The sequence below is a fragment of the Ursus maritimus genome, unplaced genomic scaffold (assembly GCF_017311325.1).
Source record: "Ursus maritimus isolate PB19 unplaced genomic scaffold, ASM1731132v1 scaffold_15, whole genome shotgun sequence".
NCBI lineage: Eukaryota > Metazoa > Chordata > Mammalia > Carnivora > Ursidae > Ursus > Ursus maritimus.
Genome location: NW_024423897.1, coordinates 19,331,445 through 19,351,885, shown reverse-complemented (window position 1 = coordinate 19,351,885; position 20,441 = coordinate 19,331,445). Strand labels below are relative to the sequence as shown.

The 20,441-nt window shown below is 44.4% G+C and overlaps 1 protein-coding gene across 1 annotated transcript in view; it reads left to right on the top strand.

Annotated features, from left to right (window-relative positions):
• GALNT10 (polypeptide N-acetylgalactosaminyltransferase 10) overlaps window positions 1-20,441 on the top strand; it is a 218,049-nt gene that overhangs the window by 80,964 nt on the left and 116,644 nt on the right. The window contains exons 2-3 of the mRNA XM_040630382.1: window positions 17,559-17,661; window positions 20,166-20,304. Coding sequence (XP_040486316.1) covers window positions 17,559-17,661; window positions 20,166-20,304 — 242 coding nt within the window. The remainder of the gene's footprint in view (window positions 1-17,558; window positions 17,662-20,165; window positions 20,305-20,441) is intronic.

Genomic DNA, 20,441 nt, shown 5'->3' with positions numbered 1-20,441 from the left:
ATTCTGCCTACCACAGATGGTTTGGTTCAAGTCAGAATTGGAAATTAAAACAAAGTGGTTGCTCATCACAGATAGTTTGAAAGCACTGGTTTAGAATCCAGTGCAAAGGAGTGACATGTATACAAATGGTTATAATTGGAGACCTTGAGGGCTAACTTCCAAAAGAGAGTGGTAGAGAGAGTGCAGTGAAAGGTTAGTGGGAGGAAGATTATTATTTAAGCGAAGGGAATAGAATTAGGATATAGTATTTGAGGATCTGGTATTTGAATCGAGCTTGAGAATACTGGTGTGATTTGGATCTTTTAAAAAAATGAGACAGAGGACAGATTCCTACAGTTTTTTCTATTTTGACACCTTTGGAAGTAAACAGAACTGAACTGAATCCTCTCAAAGGTCATTTATCGCTTCTCTATTACCACCAAAAACCCAAAACAAAACAAAACCTACCCCAAGCTCAGGCAGTGACTTCAAACAGCAGCCATATATTATCCTCACGGGTCCACAGATCAGTTGGGTTGCCTTCGCTTGGCCGCGCTGTCTCAGGCGTCTCTGGTTAGCTGTGGGCGGGCTGGGCGGCTCTGCTGGCCTTGGCCGGGCCTGCGTATCTTGGGGTTGGCTCTCTGTCAAGCTGACCTCAGTTCTTCTCCACGTGTCTCATCTTCCACTCGCCCTCATCGTTCTCTGGGCCTCGGCTTGTTCTCTTCTTCGGAGGCAGAACAAAACCCAGGCTGGAAAGAATGCAAGTCTCTTGAGGTTTAGGCTCACGATTGACACACTGTCCCTTCTGCCTCATTCTTTTGGCCAAAGCAAGTCACGAAGCCTGCCCTGATTCAGAAGGTGGGGCACTAGAGTCCACCTGTTAATGAGGAGCCTCCGGATCCCACCGAAGAGGACGTGGACACAGGGAAGTGGGGAGGATCGGGCCACTTTTTCAATCCATCTGCCACAGTCATCCTGAGAAATCTTCCTGAATTCTCTAGAAGAAAAGCAAGAGCCTCTGCTCCAACTTCAGATGCATAGTTTCTCAAGCCAACAAGGGTTTTTGGAGAAATTTACATTTGAGAAACCATTCAAAAATGTAAAGTGATCCATTAACCAGAATTATAAGAAGCCAGGCTTTTCAAATAGTCTGTACTCTGTGTGAGGGACATTCCTGGGTAATCTTATCACCTTTGCTTTTGCGGTGCCTTCACCAGCCCACATTATGCTCATCCTTCAGTGCTCATCCCTCAATGCCCTCTGCAGAACTGTTTCCAGTACAGTTATTCCAGAATAATTCATGGTTCTTCTTCCAGGTCCCAGTAGCAGTTTTTAGAATGAAAGGATCTCATATCTGGCTATACTCAAGGACAGAGACTGTGTCTTTTATGATATTCCCCAAAGCACCTAACCTAGGGCCAGCAAATAGTAGTTGCACAATTAATATTTATCAGATTGATGAATGGATGGGTGAGTAGACACAGATGTCAGAGGCTTCAGCAGGTGACTAAAGCTTTCAGAAAATCTTAGATGATCATAAACTTTATTTCCTCCTTCCAAGTCAGTATGTCAGCTTGAAATCTTTGTGTCATTGTTCCATGTCTACATGCTTCAAAGTAAAAGCCAAAAACTGACTGCACATTGAGAGGGGAGGAATCGTGTTGTGTTTCTTCCTCATAAACCCCGTCATTAGCACAGTGTTTCAAAAACAGGGTCCCTGAGTTCCTCAGAGTGTTAATCTATTTGCAAGCATGTGGGGGTGGGTGGGTGGGGGAACTTCTTGTCAAATAAATGTAGAAATGCTGGATTAAACAAAGTTAGGCAGCTTTCTTTCCTGTGAGACTTTACAGAGCTCCAAATATGTTAACATCCATTGTGAATTTCCAAGAGAGTTATTAGAATATGTAAGGTTGAAAATTGGAAGAATTTGCTTTTGAGGGATAGGGGAGAATGAGCCAGGTATTTCTTTTAATGTGGAAAAAGATACATAACATAATATTAATCATTTTAACCATTGTAAGAGTACAATTTGGTAGCATTAAAGACATCACAGTGTTGTGTAACCATTAACACTATACTCAAAACTTTTTCATCATCCCTAACAGTAATGACTCCCCTAAGCACTTACTGCACTCTTCCCCTGGTAAGCTCTAGTCTACTTTCTGGCTCTATGCATTTGCCTAATCTCAGTGCCTCATGTAAGTGGAATCATATAATGTGCATGCTTCTGTGTCTGGCTTATTTCATTAAGCATAATATTTTCAAGATCCATCCACATTGTGACACATGCCAAAATTTCATTCTTTTTGTGGCCGAATAATATTCTGTTGTATGTATGTGCCGCGGTTTTGTATATCTCTTTATCTGTTGAAGGACACCTGGGTTGTTGCCACCTTCGGGACGTGAATAATGCTGCAATGGACATTGGCATAAAAATACCTGTGTGAGTCCCTGCGTTAGTACTTTTTATAATAAGATTTTTATTATATTACGTTAGTCACCATACAGTACGCCCCCGTTTCCGAATGCTCGATGATTCATTAGTTTGTATAACACCCGGTGCACCATGCAATACGTGCCTCCTTACTACCCATCACCAGGCTATCCCATTCCCCCACCCCCTCCCTCTGAAGTCCCTCAGTTTGTTTCTCATAGTCCAGTCTCTCATGTTCATTCCCCTTCTGATTACCCCTTTCTTTATCCCTTTCTTCCCCTACTGATCATCCTAGTTCTTATGTTCCATAGATGAGAGAAATCATATGGATAGTTGTCTTTCTCTGCTTGACTTATTTCACTTAGCATTATCTCCTCCAGTGCCGTCCATGTTGTAGCAAATGTTGAGAACTCGTTTCTTTCTAATGCTGAGTAATATTCCATTGTATATATGGACCACAACTTCTTAATCCAGTCATCTGTTGAAGGGCATCTCGGCTCCTTCCACGATTTAGCTATTGTGGACAATGCTGCTATGAACATTGGGGTGCATATGGCCCTTCTCTTCACTACGCTGTATCTTTGGGGTAAATACCCAGTAGTGCAAATGGCTGGACTATAGGGTAGCTCAATTTTTAACTTTTTAAGGGACCTCCACACTGTTTTCCAGAGTGGCTGTACCAACTTGCATTCCCACCAACAATGTAGGAGGGATTCCCTTTCTCCACATCCTCTCCAACAATTGTTGTTTCTTGCCTTGTCAATTTTTGCCATTCTAACTGGCGTAAGGTGGTTATCTCAGTGTGGTTTTGATTTGAATTTCCCTGATGGCTAATGATTTTGAACATTTTTTCATGTGTCTAGTTAGCCATTTGTATGTCTTCATTGGAAAAGTGTCTGTTCATATCTTCTGCCCATTGTTTCTTGTGTATTGAGTTTGAGAAGTTCTTTGTAGATCTTGGATACCAGTCTTTTATCTGTAGCACCATTTGCAAATATATTCTCCCATTCCGTGGGCTGCCTCTTAGTTTTTCTGACTGTTTCCTTGGCTGTGCAGAAGCTTTTTATCTTGATGAAGTCCCACAAGTTCATTTTATCTTTTTTTCTCTTGCCTTTGGAGATGTATCATGAAAAAAGTTGCTGTGGCTGTTGTCGTAGAGGTTGCTGCCTATGCTCTCCTCTAGGATTTTGATGGATTCCTGTCTCACATCGAGGTCTTTCATCCATTTGGAGTTTATCTTTGTGTATGGTGTGAGAGAGTGATCAAGTTTCATTCTTTTGCATGTAACTGTCCAATTTTGGAGGATGGGATGGTAGAAGAGAAAACTAAAACAGAAACTTGGCTCAAAAAAAATCCAATCTCAAAAATGTAGGTTACGGGAGATTACTGACTCAATGAGACATTCCAATGTCAGAATCATTGGCATCCCCAAGGGGGTGGAGAAAAAGAGAGGTCTAGAAGAGATATTTGAACAAATTGTAGCTGAAAACTTCCTTAATCTAGCAAAGGAAACAAGCATTCGTGTCCAAGAGGCAGAGAGGGCCCCTCGCAAGCTCAACCATGACAAACCTACGCCACGTCACGTCATAGTGCCATTCGCAAATATTAGATCCAAGGAAACAGTATTGAAAGCGGCCAGGGCAAAGAAATTTCTCACGTACCAAGGCAAAAGTATCAGGATTACATCAGACCTGTCTACACACAGCTCTGATGTGAGATAAGGGTTTGGGGGGGGGCGCATTTTTAAAGCTCTTTCAGAGAAAAACATGCAGCCAAGGATCCTTTATCCAGCAAGGCTGTCATTCAGAATTGATGGCGAGATAAGGACCTGCTTTTAGTTCTTTTGGATATGTACCTAGGGGTGTTATTGCTGGGTCATCTGGATGCTTCTGTGTTTAACCCTATGAGAAACCACCAGACTGCTTTCCACAGTGGCTATACTGTTTTACTTTCTCTCTAGCAACGTACAAGGGTTCTAATTTTTCCACATCCTTGCCAAGATAACATTTGTTATCTTCCATTTTTTAAAATTATCGCTGTCCTCATAGGTGTAAGGTAGTTTTGATTTGCATTTCCCTAATGATTAATGATGTTGAGCTGTAACATATGCTATATGCATTCTGAATATAAGTCCTTCATCAAATTCATGTTTTGTAAATATATCCTCTTAGTCCATGGCTTCCCTTTGAAGAGCCAAGGCTTTTAAATTTTAATGAATTCCAGTTTATCCATATTTTACGCTGTTTGTATCCTATTTAAAAAACCATTGTCTAGGGGCACCTGGGTGGCACAGCGGTTAAGCGTCTGCCTTCAGCTCAGGGCGTGATCCCGGCGTTATGGGATCGAGCCCCACATCAGGCTCCTCTGCTATGAGCCTGCTTCTTCCTCTCCCACTCCCCCTGCTTGTGTTCCCTCTCTCACTGGCTGTCTCTATCTCTGTCAAATAAATAAATAAAATCTTTAAAAAAAAAAATTGTCTAAACCTAGATTACTAAAGTTTGCTCACATATTTCCTTGTACAAATTTTATAGTTTTGGCTCTTACATTTAAGTAAGTGGTCCATTTCAAGTTAATTTTTGTGTATGGTGTGAGGTAAGGATTGAGGTTTATATTTAGGCATATGGATATCTAGTGATTCCAACACCATTTGTTGAAAATATTATCCTTTTCCATTGAATTTCCTTAGCACTTCTGTTCAGCATCAACTGATGGTTATACCTGGACTGTCCATTTGGCTCCTGTCAATCACATGTCTTTCCTTACTCAAGTACCACACTCTCTCGATCACTATAGCCCTAGAGGAGGCCTTAAAATTAGTAGATATTAAGCACTCCACCTTTGTTTCTCTTTTTCTAAATTGTTTTAACTAGTTTTCTATGTCCCTTGCATGTCAGTTTCTGCAAAGATTGCATTGAGTCCACAGATAGAGGATTGACATCTTAACAGTATCAAGTCTTCTGATTTATAAATATGATGTATCTCTCCATTTATTACTCCATTTATTTAGAGCTTTGATTTCTTCCATTACTGTTCTGTAGTTTTCTGTGGGTAGGTCTTGCATGTTTCTGTTAAATTAAGCCCTCAATTATTTAATATTTTTGATGCCATTGTAAATGCTATGTTTTATTTCAATTTCCAGTGATTCATTGCTGGTATTTAGCAATATGGTTGATTTTCATTTGTCAACCTCGTATCCTGTGACATTGCTAAACTCACTAATTCTACTACCTTTTGTAGGTTCCTTAACATTTTTTACACAATCATGTTACGTACAAATATTATTTTGACCTCCCTTGTATAGTCAAAGAATGGAGATCTAGAAAGACAAAGGACCTGCCTACTGTCCCACTCTTCATAAATGTAGAGCCAGAAGTCTGAAACCCAGGTCTTCTGAATCCTCCTTCAGGGCCTTCTGCATTACACCAAGTTATTTTTCATGTTTTTAAGCCTCAAGAGAAGAAGGTCTGGGGGCTTGCAGTCCAGGACTGATGTGACAGCTCTGCTCCCTGAAGTCCTCAGGAATCTAGGGTTCCTTCCCACCAGAATCCTCAACGTCTCTAGGGTGCAGACCTCTGTCTCATGGTCCAGCCTGGTAGCACTTGCATTCTAGGCAGCAAGGTAGAAGGAATCAAGGTTTCTTCAGGTGGGTTTCTTCAGGTGGGTTCCACACAACACCTGCACTCACATCTGATAGGATAGGACCTAGTCAGGCCACAGCTGGCTGCTAGGATGTCTGGGAAATATCACCTTTATTCTGAGAAGTCTTATTCCCAGCTAAAATTCCCATTACTGTGGCAGAAAAAGAGAACAGCTCCTGGGGAACATACAGCAATTTGTGCACAAACCTTAATGTTAGGGATCCAGAAAGGAAACAGTCGGAAAATGAAAGAAGAAGGTAGAGGAGTTCAGTGTGTTATATCTTTCAGAAATCATTTTAGGATCTAGGTAAGCCAGCTCTCTCTAGTCTTGTAGCCCATTAAGTTGCCCTGAAACCTTTTAGTCAGAGGATAAAATTAATCCCCAGAACCCCTTTATGGTATTAAATCCTTGTGACTGTATTAGACATGTCTAATCATGGATGACCTTCCTTCCTCTAGAAAAGATAAAACAGAAGATGTCTCCGCTCATTCATTCATTCAGCAAAAATCGCTCTCTTCTACCATCATGGAGTTCACAGTTTGGGGAGAGGTAGGCAATAATGAAATAATCACCCAAATGAATGTGGAATCACAAAGGAGCGGTAAGGATGCTATCAGGGCACACTTAGAGATTATGATCTAGTTAGGGCGGGCAGGGAAGGCCTGCCTGAGAGTTGGGATTTGTTCCTGTAGGGACTGTCTACGTCCATAGCAAAGTCTTGTGTTCTAAGAACACCATACTGTGTGTTATTGTGGCCACACCTCATGCATCCTGCCTGGGCCACTGTATGTCTAGGAGATCAGTATGTAAGAACAAGAATGGCAGAGTGAGTGGAAGGGAGGGGACGGGGCGGTGGTGGGGATGCTGCTCAAGGAGGTCAGAGCCCTTTGTGGCTCCTACCCCGAGAGAAATGGAAAAGAGTTTAGAGGTCCCAAGATGGCAGATGGAGGGGGCCAGGATCATAGTCCAGTCAGAGACTTTCTTTGTGAGCCAGGAAGGAGCGCAAGGAGCTAAATACCAGAAAGAATTTTCTAATAACCGTAGCCATGTATATGGAGGCCCTTCCCTAAGTGCCCAAGCCAGTCTCAGGGACCAGGCATGTGCTGCAGCAAAGAAGGGGTTACTGGGTCCAGTGAACCATCACAGGAGGGAGCACCTCAGCTCCCAGTCAGCATCTAGATTCTGTGACTCCAGGGCATGGCACATGGGAAGGCCCAGGCAATTGTGGGTGAGGGGAGGGGCCTCAGTCACCATCTGCTTTCCTCACTTTCCCCTTCCCACTGCTTTGGGGGACCTTTGCAAACAGTCAATAGCCAGCCAGCCTGAATGCAGATCTAAGATTATAGAAGTCAACCAGTGGATCACAGCCCACCAGGTGTACTTGGGAATTCACTTTTCCAGCTCGAGGCGGGTAAGGCAGACAGGTCCTATCCTTTGGTCATGACTGGCTCACTCTGAAGGGCTGCTTGGAGCACGGTATTGAGAGGATTCTCAGAGTGTGGGGTCCCCAAGGAAGAGCATTAGGATAGGTTGGTGATGCCTGCCTTCATCCTGGTGTGATTGTAGTGAAGAACTAGGATAATATATACAAAAATGCTTTGTAGATTGCAAAGTACCACCCAAATAATAACTAATCATGAGAGCTGTGATTTTTACTGCTTCCTAAATACCAAACGCCTCTAAGACCTTTACTGGCTATATCTCATTTAATCCTCACAATAACCTTTATGCCAGATACTATTAATGCCCCCATTATATACTTGAGGAACCAGGGCTCAGGAAAACCATGCAGCTTGCCTCGGGTCACACAGCTAGCGAGCAAAACAGAACTGTGACACAAGCCTAGGTCTTTCTGACTCCAAAGCAGGTGCTCTTACGCACTTTGTTTTGCTGTCTTCAGAATGTAGGGAATCCTGGTTGTAATTATTCCTTTTCGTAGAGCAACTACTATATTGCTTGGTATTTTAGTTCTAATTCTCCAAGTAGGAGACCAACAGGATGTGTTTGCAGTCGTTTTTCAATCCCTGAGAGCTTGGAGCTTGCCGTCTCTTCAGCTTGCCAGTTTTGCCTGCCTTCCTCTTTACGCATCCACATGTGCTCTGCAGAGCAGTGTAATGACCCTCTGTTGGGCTCGATCTGCCAAGCCACTGAGAACACTTTTTGGAGACTTTTCTGTGGTTGATCACTTTCGACTGAGATGTTCAAGACCCTTTGTGAGCAAGGTGCAGAAGTATGATTCACTGCAGCGGGTTTTTCTTTCCTGAGAACTGACTATGTTCCGAGATGTGGGACGGAGTGGGCAGATGCGTGTGGAAGGAACCATTAGTTGTGATGATTACACTCATGGGGTGGTTGACAGTTTGTAAAACACTTTCGTATTGATTTTCACTCCAAGCCTCAGTTTTGTCATCTTCAAAGTGGCTATAATGACAATAATAACATAGTAAAGTCTCATCTTATGAAAGGGTTAGGTTATAATAAACTCGCCACTGTAGGGGGAAATAACATAAAATCGAATCACCCTTGACTGTTGCCCATGGAATATAATGACAAACCACCTCTCAAAAGTTCAGTTTAGGCAGTTTTTGCTCTAGCATTAAGACTGATAACAGTTTCTTTGGTTGAAGTCATCACAGTGCCTACTGAGGTAGTGAAAATACTTAGCTTCCGAAAGAAAGCTCACTCAGCACCCAAGTGCTCGCATTCCCGAGGCTGGGGAGAACGAGGCCTCTAGGGACACCTTCTGTGGCACAGGCTCACCGAGCATGGGGACGGGAGGATCGCTGGCCTCACGTTACTGTTTGCTTCTCTTTCTTTTTGACCGCATGTCATTTAGTTCCTGAAGGTGAATAGACATATGATATAATTCTTATTAGGTCCGATTTCCTGACTGGTTGTCTGTGAACAGGGCTCAGACTTGAAAATAACGTGTGGTGAAACAAACAGCAGACGAGGTGAGAGGAGGTCTGGGCTCAGGCCCCAGGTCAGCCCCACCTGCCTCCACGGGACTTTGGGCTTATGGACCTTAAAGATAAACTTACCACCCAAGTGTCAAAGTTCTCAGGCTGCATTTCTTGACTACAGACCTGCAGAACCCTCGTGACTCTATTTTTTTAAAAATCTATGTTCATCCCCACTTCTGTCTTCCTTGTCCATGCTGGCATCATCTCTGCCTATACATATACCCTGTGATAGCCTCTTTCCTTAGTTCCATCCTTCTCTACTTGGCTACAAGAGAACTTTCCAAATGTAACTGAATCCTGCCACCTCCTTATTATATAAAATACTTGGGCAGACAAAGTCCTTATACCCACCCACCTCTCATCCCCACTAGGCTTCACCTCCTTGTCTGTGTGCCACACACTCTGCTCTTCTTTCAGTCCCGCATGTGTTTTATATTTGCCTAGCCACAGGGCCTTTGCACACCCTTGCTTTTCCCTCTACCTGGAACGCTTTTCTCCTTTCTCTGTTGAATTAACTCCTAATCATATTTCCTTTCTTTCTTCAAGGAACCCTCTCCTGACTTTCCTGACTAGATTAGATCCTCCTGATCTGATCTGAAAGAAAGGGACTTTCTTTGCTCTATGTACTTTTCTCTTATGCACCTGCCATTATAGCTGTTTTAATTTATTTGTGGTTCCAGAATCAAGTGTGTATTCCCCCCTGCCACACACAGTACTGTAAGCTCTATGAGAGCAGGGACCTTGTCTGTCTTGCTCACCAATATCCTGGACACCTAGCAAAGAGCCTAGCATGTGGTTGTACTCATTAAACATTTAAGTGAATAGATGAATGGGCAGGCAGACAGATGGATGGAGGATGGATGGGCGGGCGAGAGACTCAAGTGAACATTATCAAACTATTGATCAGAGTGTTGTCCCCCCTGCCCCCAGCACACACACCCCAGTGATAAAACACGGGAACTTCCTCTGAAGAAAATGGTACGAGTTGATATCATTCTTTAAGAATGGAAGCGAGGAGTCACTAAAGATTCCTTTTGCCCTTTAGATAATAGACATTACAAAATATCTTGGCTATTTTTCTCTCTGCTGTTGAAAAAGTCTCTTAATGAGCTTTCACACCTTAAGTAGCAAATGACCTTTTCTAGAGCCATCTATTCAAAACAAAGCGTGAATTGGACAGGTGATATGGTTCTGCCCTTGGAAGTACAGAATCAGCCTTTTTAAACAGTGGTTCCTGTCTGTGAATGACCTTGTCCTCTTAGGAAATGGAGCGCCTCCTAGATTTCAGATTCCAGCATCCTGGTGTTGAGACCACGGAGTTATCCAAGCAAGGAAAATGGACACTCCCAGTTGCCGGGTAGAAGAGCCGACTCGCTGACTCTCGAGATCTGAGCTCAGCAGACTTAGGTAGTCTTGTGGTTGCTGGGTTGTAGTGTTTCGGTCCCCCCATAAACAGTGCCCTTTAGGTTTGGTTGTTCTCTCATACAGCTTGGTACAGGTAATGGTGAAAGGTAGGTCTCCTATCTACTGGGGTTGGGGTTTGGTCAGCCCCATTTAAGTCTGATCTGTGGGAAGCCAGAATGAGAGTGGTCCTCAGCCCACAAAGAGGGAACATTTCCTCTGAATGAAAACAAGATTATCGTTTTTCTGCCATCTCTCGCAGGGAGAGGAGGATTCTGAGATTAATTGCAAGTGGATAGGTAGTAACAGTTTATTCTTGGAGCGCTACTCCAGCCTCTTCGTTGCTCAGAGACCTTCTGTCCAATGTAAGACCCTCAGATTCTTGTCAAGACTTCTTAGCCTCGTTGTTCATGACTCTCTCACTTTTTTTTTAAGAGGTATTTATTTTAGAGAGAAAGAAAGCACGTGTGAGTGGGGGGAGGGGCAAAGGGAGAAGAAGAGAGAGAGAGAGAGAATCCCAAGCAGACTCCCTGATGCAGGGCTTGATCTCGTGACCTTGCAATCAAGAGTTGGACACTTAACCGGCTGATCCACCTAGGTGCCCCTGTGACTCTTTTGCACCCCACTCACTGCAGCCAAATCAGGCTCCTTGCCCTTAAGTAAATCTGTCCATTACTTCATGACGTCCATTTCTTTGCACGTGCTTTCCCTCCAGCTAGATTCTGACCCCCCATTGCTACCCATCAAAATCATACCCATTCTTTCATGCAGCTCTCAAGGACTCTGCTTCTGTAGGAATCCTTCCCTGATTGTCCCAGGTAGAATTTAATCTTTGGCTCTTGTAAATATCTGGAATTTATCCATACATCTTTCAGGGCCCCTGTGGGTTTTTTTCCTTTTATATACTTGTCTCACATCCGTGCTATTTGTTGAGTCCGGGGACTATCTTATTTATCTCTGTCTCCCCCGTGGTTCTTTGGACATAGTAGATCCTCGGTCTGTCAACAAAGTCATCCTTCTTTGTTAGATGAATAAATACATAAAAACAATCCAGTTTATGTCCTCGAAAGTCATAAAGGAAGTACATGTATCCAATTGTCCAAACTCCATCGCTTAAAGTAACTTTATGTTTTCAGCTAAACTAAGCTGTACCTGGCCGTCTTTGAAATATAACCTTGCAAGCAACCTTGAAGAGAATGCTTTGCTGTATGCATGTGTGTGTGTGTGTGTGTGTGTGTGTGTGTGTGTGTGAAGGTTATTAGAATAATCTCCTTAGCAGATAGACAAATGTTTGGAATTATATAAAGTCATCTGAACCTCACAGCAAAATCATTCCACCACCTTTGCAGGGTTAGTTGTAAGGTGGGTTGGGGGAAGAAGCCATGCTGAGATTTGCAGCAGAATCCTCAGACCCCAGATGAAGCAGACGACCTGGTTGGCTTAACTTCCAGCATTGTGGTCTTAGAGTGGATAGTCCTTTTTCCATATTTTGAAGACACTCGCCAGGTGAGCCAGAGCTGCCAGGGTCCTCTGAGCGGGAGTTGCCGCATCTGCAGTGTTGGGATTCGAGCATGCACTTTGACAGATCTTTCTCCTTGGGCAGAGTACCGTTGGCTTGCTTCACCACCTTCCTTTCTTCCCTCCAAAGGGTGCCAGGCACACTAAGTAGTGATTAAACAATAGATTAAAATTCCATTTGTGTGTGTGAGTGTGTGGCTGTTTGAGCACTAATCGATTCTTCCCGTGGAATGTTAAGTAAAAGCACGCGGATACCAGAAGCATTCTTTAGAGCAGCCAGTCAAAATCCATTTCCAATTTATTGTTTAATGGGATTTCCACGTTAATTCTGCCAGCCGCCTCCACAGACTGTCCCTTGCCTCTCTTGCCATGCTGTCCCAACCCCTTTGCCTCCTGTAGCAACAGGACCCCTGGGAACCAAGGGCAAAAGATGGTTGCTGAGGGGAAACAATCACAGCTTTTATAGACGAATATTTGAGTCTACAGAATTAAAGAAACAGCTGCCTCTGGACTGAAAATCCAGACGTGCTTTCTTGCACATTATTAAGCGATTGCCATTGCATAGGAATTGCTGTCTTTGGAGAAGGGTCGTCCGTGCCTTTCTTGTTGCTGAAGGTCTTGTGACCTTTGTTTCTATTACAGAATGCCACTATTAACTGGGAACTTTGTTCTTGGCTGAAGAATTTCCACGTGGGCACATGCCCTTCTGTGAATGGGGAGACTCTAAATCCTGTTCTCAGCAATGGCCAGTTGAATCGGCTCAGGTGTTAGGTTGCCTCTGAAGGGCTTACAGTTTTATTAATGATTCCCATCCCTCTTCTGTTCCCCCAGACGTGCCCATCACAAGCACCGGATCATAAGCTTTCTCTAAAAATAGTGTATTAATAGTCCCCCTTTACTGAGAAGGCCTGACTTTGTGCCAGACACGGAGCTGATGCTAAGCGAAGTTTGTTCTCCCAACAACGCACAGGTTATGGTCTCATTCTGTTAGTTTTCCCTATTAATCCGTCCAGGAAGTTGGGGTGCACCTGCCCTTGAAGTGAAACCGAGGTTTTTTTCAACTCTGAACCCGGAGTGCTCAGAGTCATTAAACTAGACTGCCTGCCCTGTTGATAAACAGACATTTACTCATTCAGCTGATATTTATTGACAGCCTAAGATGGGCTAGGCATTGGCTAGGAATGCACAGTGATGAACCAAACCAAGGGATGCCCCTGCCTTCCAGAAGCTCCCAGTCTATCCTAGGGAGAAAACAGCCAGATCTGGTTTGATCTTTGGGGCTGGCAAGCTATGGGATTTAGGGAAAATCTGTTCTATTCTCTGAACTTCAGATTTCTTATCTGTAAATCGAGGCAGCTGGATTTAGACAAGTGGTTTTTCCAGCTTTACTGTGACTCAGAATCACTTGGGGAATGTGTTTTAAAACACATCTTGGCCTCCCACCCCCCAGGTACTTTGATTTAATAGGTTCAAGGTGGGGCCTTGAAATTACATCTATAATGAGGGCCCAGATCTTCCAAAAACCACCCTTTGAGAGATACTGATCTGGCTGTAAACCCCATTAACACTTACACAGGATCTGTTTTGTCATGCCTGTATCCCCAGTGCCTAGCACAGTTCCTGGCACAGGGTAGGTCTTGATAAACATTTGGTGATAGTTTGGATGATCTGTCTATGGGGTTTCCATCGATGGACCTCAGAGAGTCCTGGACCACCTGAAAATAACCAGTTTTTGTTAAGGTTTGTGGGTAGCCTTCAAAGGGCCCTTTGGGCACTGAAAGCTCTGTGATTTTAGGATTGAAACCTAAATCTTCTCCTACCAAAAGCTCAGACCTATTAATTGGAAAGCATTTTAACCCACGTAGCAAAATTTGATTTCTGTATCAAGGTGATTTGATGAGATGTGAATTTACCGTAGATTCTTAAAATCCTAAAGGAGTTGATGTCCACATTTTATGTGTAAATTCTGGAAGCCCTCAGTATACATTCTGTTTTTGTGATTTTTCTCACTTCTTCTGAAAGTATCTGTTGGGTAGGTAGTGCTGTCTCCATTTTCCAGGTGGGAAAATTGAGGCACTTGTGACTCCTGTAACTTGTCCAAGGTCACATACACTGCAAGGGCTCTCTTCACTGAAAACTAGCCTGGGAATCAAAGAACATGGCCCCTATCCTCTTGCCTGCTTATGTGGCTTTGATTGGGTATCTTGTCCTGTTTGGGCCTCAGCTTCCCCATCTGTAAGGTGGGAGAGGAGTGGACTAATTGACTCCGAGCAGCTGCTTAGCTTGGATGTTCGATGTTCCTCTATAACTACTTGCTTAGACATAGAGAACTCCCTGTGTCTGCAGGCTCTGACATCCTATTAGTTTAGGGAGATGGAAGGGCTAATGAGACCACCTAAACAGTGTAAGTTTTCCCTGTAGAACATTCCAGAGGGTCAACCATCATGAAAGCAAAGGCAATGCTGGTGGTAGAAGCTAAGGGTGTGAAACTCATAGAATTTTGGAACCTTAATTCTCTACCCTGTCAGTTCAGCAATTCACTGTTCATTCTGAGAAGAAGAGTCAAGGAGTCTCCTTCCATGAGGTCACAGCTGTGAGATTCAATCCCGTGCCCCATTCCCAGTATCTAGGGAAGACTTTGATGAGCAAATGGAGGAAACGGAGCCCTTTATGGAATTTTAGACGCTTAAAATGTCCTTTAAGGGTGGCCTGACCCTTAACAATAGGAAATCTCCCTTATTTTCCAACTAGCAATTAAAAAAACAAAGCAAAACAAAATAAAACCTCAAAAGCCACCAGCTTGTTTTTGCCAGTGACCTTTGATAGTAAATATCTGTTCAACTTAGATACTAGAGCCCAGAATTGGTCTGACCAGCACCCGAGCAGGCAGGATTATTGCCTTCTTCGGTCTAGGTAGTTCTCAAACCTGAGTGTGCATCAGAATCTCTTGGAGGACTTGTTAAAACACTGTAGGGCCTCATCCCCAGAGTTTCTGCCTCAGGAAGACTGGGGCTGGGCCCAGGAATTAACATTTCTTTTTTAAGATTTTCTTTATTTATTTATTTGAGACAGAGCACATGAGTGGAGAGAGGGCAAAGCAGACCCTGCTGAGCAGGGAGCCCAAGCATGGGGCCCGATCCCAGCACCCTCTCCCAGGACCCTGAGATCATGACCTGAGCCAACGGCAGACACTTAACCTACTGAGCCACCCAGGCGCCCCAGGAATTAACATTTCTAACGAGGTCCCAGGTGGGGCAGTGCTGCTCACACTTTGAGAACCTCTTTAGATGGGCTTCTTCCATTAAGGTAGACTCAGCTTGCTGAGCTTCATTCTACCAGTGACCTAAGCAGTCAACTGAAGTTCCCAGTCTTTGGGTAGCAGGAGAGGGAAAAGGAATTGGGAGGGAGGGCGGGAAAAAAAAATTGCTAAACAGCCATGGACTAATCCCGCTTGACATCTTAGCAATGGAGTATTTTACCTTGGACAGGTCCCTAACCCACCCCAAGGCTTGGCTGCTCTGTGTGTGAAATAGGAAAGTGGCTCCAGTCAGTTTCCAAGTGTATTTATTCACTTATTTGGAGATTTGATTGTCAATTTGTTTTTAGCAGGGGGCCTTTTTAAAATGAAATCTACATGGAACCGTGGTTCAGAGAACAGATGCATTGCTGGTCTGGTTGAAGGGGGTCGAGATCCCAATCTCAGCACCCCTCTTCCCAGGGCAGCACTGAGTGGCTCCTGTAGAAATGTAGCTGAACACAGTTGAAACCTGCTGGAAGAACTTCCAGCTCGGCTTTTGTGATTTCTGAGAACCCCCGAGAACTGTTCGTAGACACGTGGGCTTTGTTTTCACAGTTTTCTTTCCTTCTCTGACCAACACATCTGGCATGCTAACTTTCAGAATTTTCTCCTTGCAGCTCAGAGAGGCCTGTAGGAGAGGGAACGCAAGAAATTGTTATTATCATTAGAGCTGATGTAAGGATATTGAGCCGTTGTGGAAAATCTGCTAACACCAGGACCAGCCAGAGACTTAATAAAGAGGCTTGGGGATGGTTTTATTCTGGTGGCTTCTTGTTAGTGCTAATGTTGCAGCATGCCACATGCTCAGGGCCTTCGTAGCTAATTACATGGGACATAGGACTATTGGATCTTGCATACCACAGTGGCAAGAACAAGTCTGCAGGATTTTTAATGGGCAAGGTGATGTGGAACGCCATTCTCATTTACATGAACACAGGAAGATACTTAAAGAGCCGTGCGGTGCAGTGTCACCTGGGGAAGGCCCTAACTGAGCCCCCGGGCCAAGTCTTTAGACTTGACTGTTGGCATGGGGAAGCATCTGGAGCCCTCTGATGACCCCAGATACTGGAATAAAACTGCTTTAGTTAGGGAAACCACTTCCTAATAGGCCCACCAGGATGGACTTACCTCCCGGACACAATAAATGCCTTCAGAGCCCGGCCCCTGGGGGCTGCTCTCTTGTGACTGCTGTATATTCCCATTTTCTTTCAGCCTTCCAGTTGCTTGTTCATACATTCCACACACAATGGATGAATGTTCACCCTCTTTGGGACTGGGCCCTTGGGACTGTAGAAGTGATCAAGACCCGACTTCTGCTCCTGGGCTCAGAGCTTCTCAGGCCCGGCCCAGCTCTGCCACTCTCCACCACACCTGGAAGTCTATGCCCTGCCTCTCACTTCTGCTTACCTGAAGCTTAGCCCAAATGCCCTCACGTTTGGGAAATTTTCCCCAGTTCTCCCAAATGGAAGTCAACTCCTACAGCCCTTTCTCCAGGCCTCTGATTTGAGGTTCACTTACCTACCCTGTCCAGTATGTTGCCATGAGCCACCTGGAAGGGTCTGAATTGAGGTGAACACAAGTGTAAAATACACATTGGATTGCAAAGGCTTAGGGGATGCCTGGGTAGCTCAGGTCATGACCCCAGGGTCCTGGGATCGAGCCCTGCATCGGGCTCCCTGCTCATCGGGGAGCCTGCTTCTCCCTCTCCCTCTGCCTACCTCTCCCCTGCTTGTGCTCACTCTCTCTCCCTCTGACAACTAAATTAATAAAATCTTAAAAAAAAAAAAAAAGGGATTTCAAAGGCTTAGTACAAAAAAAAAAAAGAATGTAAACTATCTCGGTGATTTTTTTACACTGTGTGTTGAAATGATAACATTTTAGATAGAATATATTGGGTTAAGTAAAATACATTACCAAAATTGAGTCATCTTTTTTTATTTATTTATTTATTTTTTAGTGTGAATACTAGGAAATTCAAAGTTACACATGTGGCTCACATTTGTGCCTCGCATATTTCTGTTGAACAGCTACACTTACTGCTTTCTCCCTTGAGGGAAAGGACTGTCTGCCCATCTGTTTTCTCTCCTGCTGGTTTCTGAGTTCCAGGAGGGTGGACACTGTGTACCTGTCATCCTTCTGACCTTTGCCCACCTGACTGGCAGACGGCAGCACTAACAAAGGTATACTGAGAGAATTCGTAAGTGAGCAGATGATGACAGACCATTAGTCAGCACCAAAAGCTCCCATAGATAGTGTAATTTCTGGTCTTTGTTATTAAACTTATTTCCCCTTTCCTTCTTTTTCACTGTTTTTATCTTTTTTTAAGGGCTCCCACGATCAGCAGAAGAAGATATTTTTGGGGGGAGATGGGCAAAAGCTGAAGGATTGGCATGACAAAGAAGCCATCAGGAGGGACGCCCAGCGTGTAGGTATGGAGAGCAGTATCGGGCACTGGCGGGTCCTGTGAAGGGCACGTATGCGTGCGTGTGATTGGCAGGCGTGTCTGGACCTCCTGTTCACTCCCTCTCCATTTGCCGTCATCCCTTCCCCTGCTTCCTGGGGGTCTCCCTCTTCACCTGTGAGCTTGACCCCTTTCTCCACTCACAGCACCAGATCCAGTGCCTTCAGGGATTGTCCCCACCATCTTATTGGGTGATAGACAATGTCTCCCCACTTATGAGATATTTTACCACTAAAATGAGGAGCAGTCATGGTAAGAGCCAACATTTATTAAACACCTGCAGTGAGCAAGGCTCATGCTCCACACTTTGCACATTTTCTCAGGGAAACCCCAAGTCACCCTTTGTGGCCCATTTGATGAGGAGGGACCTGGGGGTAATCTGCCTGCAGTCACACAGTGAGAAAGAGGCAGGCTTGGGACTCGAACCCAGGTCTGGAGGACAGAGTCGATCCCTACCCAGCTCTGTAGCCACAAGGTTGATGGATTTAGAAGGCTTCAGCTACAGTTTGCTTTGGCTAATTAGTCTTTGGAGCAGTTCCTGTTACACTGAGGAGTTGGGAAGGAGTGGGGAGGGGTGGGATTTATAGAAATTATGTGGAAAGTCACCTCTAGAGAGCCTGGACTAAGAGTCAGGATGGCAGCTCTGCTCCTGGTGCCTCAGTTTCCCCATGTGTCAGTGGGGGCTCATGCTTCCTGCTCAGACAACCTCAGGGTGTCGTTGTGAAGGTGACACAAATAAAGTGATGGGTGTGAAGCAACCTTACAATACTGGAAGGCACTGTAGAAATATAGGGATTGGTATTTTATTCATTTTTATCTCAGTTAAAAGCACCCACCACTATTGATTTTTTTTTTTTTTTTAGATTACATTATGAAAAAACCAGACTACAGCAAGGCTCTAAATAGAGCTGATATAATAACCGGTGGTCAGGGAAATCTAAAAACATGACATGCATTTTTCTGTAGGGCAGTGATTGAAAATGAAGTAAGGGTGGGTGCTGCTTAAACTGAGAAAGGAAACTTTTGAAAAAAGCTGATTTACCAGGCAGTTATCATACCAGAATTATTAGAACATAGGGCTAACTAGCAAGAAAAAAAGTAAGCAGTAGAGACATTATTAAGAATAATAATAACCAGCTTGTGTTGAGTGCTAACTCTGTGCCAGGCATCTTGCCCTGTATTATTTCTCTCCTTAATCGTTACATTGAACTTTCTTATCCCCATTAATACAAAAGGCAAAGCTCGATCAGAGAAAGGCTAACGGCACGTCCAGGATGACAAAGCTGCGAGTAGCTGCCTTCCTGAAACTTCCCTCCCCAAGCAGATGCTTCTGGCTCTCCTTTTTTCTGCTGGCTGCATTTGTGTCCCATGCGGAATCTGTCCTGGGCATGAGCCAGCAGCGTCTAATTGCGGAGCGTTCCGAGTTACAGATGGCGGCGTCCTCTCTCTCATCTGGCTGGATGGAATTAGGCACAGCCCTTGGCCCCACCTGTCAGCTTGCACCTTCCCATCAAGCTGATGTTGTCCACATTTACTTTGCAACGTAAATAGAGTGATGCTTAGACCACAAGCTCCAGAGATGAGGTGATTTTTAACAAGCTGACTTTATGGCCGTTTCTTCAAGAATCTGTCCAGTTGCAGATTACTGGGCTGTTATTGCAGGGGTGGGTGTGGGCATTTCTACCCACCATCTGCACCCTGGGAACCCAGAGAAGAATTTCCTGGAGCATCAGGGATCCTTCCCCCAGATGAATTATGCAGAGAAAGGATGGCTAGCACTTTATCCACCCAAATCCATGACTCAAAGCAACACTTCTCAGGCAATCGTGGCCTAGGCTAGGCAGATCTTAATTGTTTGCTGACTTAAAAGGTCAAAGCATCTTTTATCATTTGTAGCGTTTTATATTTGCCTATGAAGTCTGCCTCACCTAGAGAGTAATCATAATATTGTTTACAAATTCTGCCATGTATGCAACTTCGCATTTGACTTTCTCAGTAGGGTGTGGGTAACAGATGGAGTGAAGCTGCAGTTCAGAGAGTTGGTGTGACTGGCCCAAGGTTGGTCAGCTCATATGAAGTAGATCTGGGCTCCTGTCCAGCTGATGGGATGCCATGGTCAGGGATGTCTGGGGCCCCTGGCAGAGTGGGGAAGCATGGACTTTGGAGCCCACAAACCTGCTTTTATAACCTTGTGTCCCAGTTTATCCATCCATAGAATGAAGGCTCGCATGTTCGCCCAGATGGCTTGCTGTGGGAATGATGTGAGAACCGGTCTGTAAAGTGCATGACATGGGCCATGGCCAAGTAAATACTCATTCCCCTCCCCTCTTTAGACCATCCCTGTAAAATCTAGAGGTCCACTCTGTATCCAAGTATAAAGTTTTATCTCTGTGCTTTAATTTAATCATATCTTTCATCCTTCTTCCCCTACTCCATTCAATTAGCAACAGTGACTTTGTTCTTTTCTCCTAGGAAATGGAGAACAAGGGAGACCTTACCCCATGACCGACGCTGAGAGAGTGGATCAGGCATACCGAGAAAATGGATTTAACATTTACGTCAGCGACAAAATCTCCCTGAATCGCTCTCTCCCTGATATTCGGCACCCAAAGTGAGTGTGACATCGCTTATCTTTTGGGATCTAAGGATTTTGCCTGTGGCTCTTGATGAGAATTAATGAAAGAAAGAGATACATCAAGCGGGCTGGAGTAAATTCCCTCCCTCCTTGGGACACAGGGCCTTGGTGCA